The sequence below is a fragment of the Anneissia japonica genome, unplaced genomic scaffold, assembly GCF_011630105.1.
Source record: "Anneissia japonica isolate Jap-2015-1 unplaced genomic scaffold, ASM1163010v1 scaffold2918_len238339_cov177, whole genome shotgun sequence".
NCBI lineage: Eukaryota > Metazoa > Echinodermata > Crinoidea > Comatulida > Comatulidae > Anneissia > Anneissia japonica.
The window spans coordinates 171,157-179,125 of record NW_022734790.1 but is presented as its reverse complement, the minus strand read 5'-3'; the positions used below and the strand labels follow the sequence as shown (position 1 = coordinate 179,125).

The 7,969-nt window shown below is 33.9% G+C and overlaps 1 protein-coding gene across 2 annotated transcripts; it reads left to right on the top strand.

Annotated features, from left to right (window-relative positions):
- Window positions 1-730: 730 nt before the first annotated feature.
- LOC117116500 (E3 ubiquitin-protein ligase TRIM71-like) lies at window positions 731-6,753 on the top strand. 2 transcript variants are annotated; one of them, XM_033260560.1, is made up of 3 exons: window positions 731-1,217; window positions 2,463-2,584; window positions 3,022-6,753. In XM_033260560.1, the coding sequence occupies exon 3, from the start codon at window positions 3,032-3,034 to the stop codon at window positions 5,177-5,179; it is 2,148 nt and encodes a 715-aa protein (XP_033116451.1). In that variant the 5' UTR covers window positions 731-1,217; window positions 2,463-2,584; window positions 3,022-3,031; the 3' UTR covers window positions 5,180-6,753. The 2 variants fall into 2 exon arrangements, with proteins under 2 accessions (XP_033116451.1, XP_033116450.1); XM_033260559.1 differs by lacking the exon at window positions 2,463-2,584.
- Window positions 6,754-7,969: the final 1,216 nt, after the last annotated feature.

Below are 7,969 nucleotides of genomic sequence, written 5' to 3'. Positions count from 1 at the left end.
ACCTACTGTGCCTATGTAAAAATAAGACTAAAATATTTTTTCAAGATTAAAAAAACATAATTATCGCATTTGAAATTTTACCTCAATTTGTTCTTATTTTTAAAGCAATTTCAGCAGTCCAGTGTTCCTAAAACCCGGGGTTGTAAAATGTATCAGTTACACACAAATACGAAATAGGCATACATGCCAGTGGATTAGTGGCACGAGCTCAGCAGCACCGTTTGATTATGGTAATGACGACAATGATGGTATAATGAATAATACTGCAAAAAATTAGTTGGTCGTTGCAAAATTTCAATGAGAAGAGTAGTAAAAATGAAAATAACAAATTTTATCACAAACCAAGGGGGCCATATATACAGCAGGAGTGAGGACCGTTTTATATCTATTTTGTCAATTAGGGCTAAAGTTTACCACCAATCCAACTTTCCCGCGTACCGATTTTTTTTGGTCCTAAATCTATCTCTCAAAGTATATTGGGTGACAAGCACATTGAAGCCGTGGCCAATTAATTCAATTTCCCAGAATTAAAATTTGGTGGTACTACGAAACACGAATGTTCAGGGAATGTTCGGAGCATCATTATTTTGTGAAACAAAATGAATTTTACAAACATCAATTTTAATAATGTAGGCCTAACTTCTTTGCAATAATTCATGTTATTAATGTTAGACGTTTTGCTAACATTTACAATGCAGCTCATAATATAAAGAGATAGAGGCAAATTCGCGCGAAAACCCTGGGTAACAAGGGCGGATTAGTGGGAAAGGCAGCCAATCGTAAGTGACTACAAATTACGTCATTTTTATGTCGTCGTATCGCAAGAAAAATTCAACTCAACGTAACAGTCGCAAGCGCTCGTTTTGGACTCTGGATGGAGTTCAACGTCGTAAGTTCAACTTTCGTAAGCGGCTGAAAATTGCTTGTTTATCTGCGGCCCAACACGATCAACGCAAACGTCGTTGACGTGTTGACGTCGGCATTATTTCAACTTTGCGTAAAGCCTGGTTTCCTGTCGACGTAAAGATCAGAATTTCTTACGTTTCATACGTTTCTTACGATTCTTACGACAAGTTGAAATAATGTCGACGTCAACGACGTTTGCGTTGATCATTTTCATATTTTATTTCAAACCAGGAAATAAATACGCAAGTGTTTCCGTGGCTCAGATAAAACAAGGTCGGCTAGACGAAGAAAACGACGACTTTGCAGTAAAGGTAAAAAAAACTATAGTTGTTACATTTACCAGATAATGTGGTCACACTTTAAAATACCATCGAGAGCTGATGAAGCTAGTAATTAATTAGGGACTATTGAAGTATATAATCAGGCCGAGCTGTCATCATGCATCCTAGCCATAGATTGGTTAATACTGTAATTCCATAGTAATATACGCAACGCAGCCACGCCACGCCTGTTTCCTTAGTAGTATTTGAAAGGTGTGTGTAAACTTGGACAGGGGTTGTGGATCAACTTTTTTTCTTTTTTTTTCACCTGTTTGGTGTTATTAATTTCTTTATTTACTCTGATTAAAACTTAAGCAAAATGTAGGTCTATAAATCACATAATACAATAGAACCCCTATCATGGGGACACATTCGTGACTAAATGTGTTCCCTTAATAGGGGTATGCATGAACGCACCCACCACAAACTACACTAAATTTGTGACGTCATTCTGTCAACTGCTAAAAACGATTTAAATAGAAACGTTTGAAAAAAAAAAAAAGGATCATTCCCGGTCTTCTAAATAAAAAAAAAACATAAGACTTACATGACAAGGAAGTTTAATTTATGAGCTGCAGTTAGTTGCCTTTTACTTCAAAGTTCAGCGACCTATGGATGCCGAGTTATGAATAGAAGCAAGCAAGGCCTACTAAAAAAAACCCCCCTTAATTTTAGCCTTTTGTATACAAAATCATAAAAGGTTGTCAACTTTGAAAGAAAAATGATCACTTAATTGCATAGACTGTAGAAATATATAGATGATTATACAACCTATAATACCTAGTTTTATAATCTAATCACCCCAGATTGTCAATCAATGAAACCATTCAATTTACTGTATGTATATACTAGTCGATTTTTTTTTAGAAAATGGGGTCTCGTTTAGACTCATTTACTGTGTTAAGGTGTGCAGTGAACCGTTCAGTCAGATGACGGAAAGTTTTAAATCAGTGACATAAACTCCTAATACATTGACCTAATGAGTTAAATTATAACTAATTTATAACATAATTTGCAATGCAAACAATAATTCATTATGATTTCAAATCAGCATATATGTAATTAAAATACAAAAGTTGAAAAGTTAAAAATGTTCCCGATGTTGTTTCTTGATTCCGATGCAATATTAATGACCAAATATTGCTTTAAGAGTTCCCTAATAGTGGTTAAATTGTATAGATTTGACAATTTAACGAAAGAGTACCCGTCCCATTTAATGTGGCGTTATCTTAACAGGTGTTGGCCGTAGTGTAAAGATAAAGTTCTCCTCGTTTCACAGAGAAGTGTCCCAATAGGGGTGTCCTAAAGGAAGGGCTCTACTTTATCGATAATGGAACAAGCCTATAGTGACCATGGAGGTATAACATTTTATAGTATTTTTTAAAGTATTTACAAACTCGAGGTTAGTGAATATACAATACAATAGGCCCTACCAGTAGTTTCATTTGGCTTACTGGCCACTCTTCAACACAAAGAATAAGTGGTAAGTGGTTAATCCATTACAGTATATCAATAATTTATCATAATATCACATATAATACAAATGCGAAGGTCATGGAAATGATCAGATGAAAAGTATGAAATAATAATTTTTTTAAATCCCAATTAATAATTAATATCAATAATCAGTCATCAGTAAAACATATTATAAAATAAAACCTTAAAAAAAATTATAACGAATATGCAAGTCATCATTGTAATTATTCAATTAATCGGTGATCACGGACTGCTTGTTTCCCTTTTTTCAAAGCAATTTCATACTGATTTCTAATCATTAACGGTATCTATATTTTAGGAAATAAAGAATGGCTGAAAGTAATCTATGTCAATTCTTCGAAGACCTAGAAGGAAAGTTTTTGGAATGTGCAATTTGTTCTAGAAGACTTCAACAACCAACAACATTGCCATGCCTCCATGCCTTCTGTTTGGTATGTCTTCAGAATGTGTTTAAACAAAAGGAAGAACTGGCCTGCCCTACCTGCTTTCAGACATACAGAATTCCAGAGGAAGAACTCCAAAATCTTCCGCCAAATACATTTATAATAAATTTACTGAAATCTGGTATACAAGTGGAGAAAGAAGGCAAGGTACGGTGCGTGTGTGGTAAAAATAATGCCAATTTTCACTGTCAAGATTGTGTGAAGTATTTTTGCTGTTCTTGCAAAGAGCAACATGAAATATTTCCTCAATTAACGTATCATATTATTCGTCCAAGTGATGATACAAACAATTCAGTGACATGTCTTGAGCTTTCACTGAATGACCGCGTTTGTTCACTCCACAAAAACAAGGTTTTAGAGTGTTATTGCCAGGTTTGTAAAACTCCGATTTGCACAAGCTGTGCTATTACAGATCACAAGGAACACCAATTTATTGACATTTCTGATGCTTTCAAAATCTTCATGAAAACTACAGTTCATGCTAAGCGAGATTTGGAAGAATTCAGAACATCGGTAAAGAGTAGCTGGGAAAAAGTTCAGCAGAATGCCATACAACTTGAGAAAAACAACGTGAAATGTAAGACTGATATCAATACATTTGCTGCCGAAATGAAAAACATGATCAACGAAATGGAAAAAAGATTACTTAAAGATCTTGATGTGTTGTACACTAAAAAGAAAAAGACTAACAGCAGTCAAATTGATAAGCTAACTGCAATCTTATCTGATATGAACATAAAATGGAATTTCATGTCGCAGTTATTAACAAGTGAAAAACCAACTGTTTTGTTATCAAGTCATGAGGCAGTGATGGCACTTCAAGAAAAAATGATGGAGTTGGCAAAAAATATTGATCCAAAAGAGAATGGAGAGTTACATTTTATTCAGGAAAACGAGTTTTTAAAGAACATTGGACGTATTGTAGAACACCCAATAGCTGATACCAAGTTCACCATAGATTCGTTGACTGTTACACAGGGACAGACGTTTGATGTTAAATTAAATAAAGGTGCCAAAATTGACGATATTGCTAGCAATATTACAGCGACTTTGACACAAGTAATCGAAGAAACGTCTACTATTAGCCCTAAAGTAGAGCAACAAAGTAATGGAGAATGTATTATTACAGCGATGTGTTCCAGTCCTGGTGTTTGGAAACTAGATGTCACTTTAAATGAAGAACCAATCAAAGGCTCTCCGCTCATCATAAATGTAGAGCGCCGATCATTGGAAGACACTATTGAGATTAATAAAATGGTAACAGATATTGCAATATTTGAAGACAGATATCTGTTAATCTGTTTTCTGTCAAGTCAGATGCTTAAAATAGAACAATCAACAAATGTAAAAAGTATAATAAATATCTCACAAAATGCTAGTGTTCATAGAGTGTACCAATTAAAAACGAGTGGCCACATTGTGTTTAGCGACACAGCTAACAAGTGCATACACATCTGCAAACCAGATGGTAACATGATAAAATCAATCGGTAAAAATTTGATGATGTATCCATGTGGTTTAGATGTTAATGAAAGCACCAATACTGTTTATGTTGCAGATTTTTTAAAAGATTGCATATTTACCGTCAATTTAGTTAATGATCAACAAATTAGCATAATTGGAGTTAAAGGCAGTGAAAATGGCCAATTTAGTAGCCCAAAGGATGTTACCATAACAAAGGAGGGTAATCTTATTGTAGCGGACACATGGAATCACAGAATACAAATGTTCGACAGTGAAGGTTCATTCATTAAAGTTTTAGTACAACAAGGCAATGAAGATGGTAATGTGATATTTCCATGTGCCGTATTAGTAGATCACGATGAAAACATAATTGTGGCAAGTGAACATAAACTTCAGCTTTTTACAAAAATGGGAGAATTTGTTAAGAGAATTGACAGACAAAATGACGGGGTAAAGAATCCTCAGGGATTGTGCATGGCATCTCAGAACCCAAGAAGAGTTGCTGTGACAAATCTGGGGTACGAAAATGTAAAAATATTTAACTACTAATGTAAGAATTGTTTGCGTACTAAGGAATTATTTAACTATGTTTATTTATGATTCTACAGTTAAGATATAACATATATTTATTTTACAATAAAGTTGACCTGTATCTTGTAAAAATAACCAACATTTAGAGAAAACAGCCGTAATATTTATGAGGCATAGTGAGATGACATACTGTATACGGTACGGTATTAGGTCGGACATCCTGGATAACGTTACAAGCCAACTTTCACATTGGACGGGAGACTCAGTCGTTGGATTTAAGTCTCGACTAAACAACAATCCATCCAAAAATTGTGGTTTTTCCGTCCAATGTGAAAGCTGGCATAAAACAACATACAAATTTAACCAGTGCAAACAGTGTAAAGCTCGTTAGATAGTTTTAAAACCATATTCATAGAGGGTGACCCTTCTAGCGTTTCATAGAAGGTCGCCTGATATTCAGGGCCCCTCTTAAATAAATGAAATAATGTGATGCTTTTATTAGCAAAATGTCTATGCTTTATGAGTCTTGGGAGTGGAATTGATTTTACTCGTGAGAAAAAGTCCTACTGTTACAGGAATTGAACCCAAAACCTTGGTCTGAGAATGCAAGCATCTTCTAAGCTATTCAAGTCTATATTTCAAAGATACCGTAAAACCTCGAATAGAAAACCTGTGGTTCTTTTTTAGGACCACTGGATGGGTTTGAATAATAAAAGTACTACATCGAAAAGAAGCCTATACTATCTTAATTAGAAGGCCATGTTTTTCTTTCTGAGATGGGATTCTTTTTTAAATTACTTTAGCAAAGAGGGGGCGTCTACATCTCTCTTGCCGGCTAACACTGGTACACATCCATTATGCAATTTCGTTTTTCGTTTAACTGGCATGTCGTATATTCTTTATATGATTATCTGCACAGCCTTTGTTTTTAATACGACACTGTTAACTATTATTTTGTGTTGATTCCTATTGTTTAGTAGGCCTAATACACTCTTTTCCGAAGGCCTATAGAGTATCAACTAAGTAAGTCTCATCAAAACATTTTAAAATAAAAATTCATTTTTTTTAAATCTTGTAATGTATCATAAATAATTGTTGATGAGGAATCTGCCGGATTGAAAAATGTCGTCTCAAACACAGGCACTCCATCTTAGGTCATCATATAAGTTTTTTTTAACTTCAGTTTCTTCCATTTCTTCCTACTTATTTAGAAGACATGAATTGTGTAATTGTATTTTGTTTATTTCCAGAAACAAATGTTTATTGTAGTGTATTGTATTATTTTTAAAGCAAATTGCAGCATCACTGTTTTTATAAAATGTTTTCTAAAAGGTATGATTGCGAGACGTTGCAGGTTTGAATCGTTCAATAACCGAACATTTTATTGAATATCTATGCTTGATACGATTATAGCATTTTGTTCCTATTCGAGCACTGTTATTATTTGTCTATTTGTTTGTTTTGCGTTTACATTGCTACGCAGCAAACCTAATTTCAAAATTATTTGCAGTATTATGAGTTTTCCAAGCTGTGAACTATGGGTTTAGCCATAGCTCCACTACAATATGTGAGCGTTTCAGTCAGTGGTATGAATACATGTAATCTGCTGTCTCAAATTATGTCAGCGTCCGTCGTTTATTTTAACAATTGCAGTTTCATATTGTTCATCATACACATGCACTGTATTTTTAACCCTTTTATCTTTGAATTTTTAACCCATTTTTTCGATTTTTAAAATATTTCTTAAAGAATTTTTACATATTAAAAAAAAATTGAATTACTGTTTTAACTGGTTTTATAAGTGGTTTTATTTGTTTTTTCCTTGTATATGTTGATATTGACCAATTAAATGAATGAATGAATGAGTATAAGCGCCTCTTTGCGATGGATGTAGTCACGCTGTGTGCTGTGGTTTAGGCCTATTCTTCTGCTTTACCGTCATATGGATTATGTAGAATGGGTACGTGCGCTTTTGCCATCATTATTGTTGCTGTCCTCAACAGTTCATCGTCGTATTATTATTATCATCATCATTATTATATTAAATGGCAACATTTCAAAGGATGGAGTATGAAATCATAGGTCATACTATATGTCGTTGATTATTGAATGCACGTTTAAGTGACGTTAATATTGGCTAGTTGTTAAAGGACAAGAATGTCATAATAGTTGTTTCATTCCGAGCGGGGGAGGAGGGTGGGTGGGGGTGGTGTTTGTGATTCGTGTTCAATTCGTGTGGCGTCAATGCTTGACGCCACACAAAGGCACTGATAGAATTTAAATTAAAAAATCTTTCTCTCTTTTCTTTTTCTCTCTCTCTCTCTCTCTCTCTCTCTCTCTCTCCGTTTTCTTTATTTTTATTTTTTTCTTGGGCCACAGTCCCATGCACTCTCACCCCTGGATACAGTACTTTCAAATTTAAGCTATATTTCGTTTGCATATGAAGCTTTTATAGTTGTGACACATTTCCCAGAGACAGCAGGTCAAAAATCCTTACCTGCACCAGGAGCTCTCACGGTAAAAGGTCAAAACGTATGAGGCGCCAAGTGTAAATTTATTATATAACACAATTATTTATATATAATTCATTATTTAACATTTAATTGAATAGATCATCATTATTTATATATAACGCATTTACATCTAAAGGACTATATGTAAATAATTGTGTTAATGTTTTCATTATTTATACAGTATATAATTAGTTTACTGATTTCATTATAAATATATAAATAATGAAAGGGTAACCAAACATTATTTATATATATAATAAGGTTAATTATTTCATCATATATAAATAAGGAAAGG

What these genes read in the sequence shown, in the direction of transcription:
- LOC117116500 (XM_033260559.1), top strand. Translation starts at nt 3,032, where the DNA reads ATGGCTGAAAGTAATCTATGTCAATTCTTCGAAGACCTAGAAGGAAAG.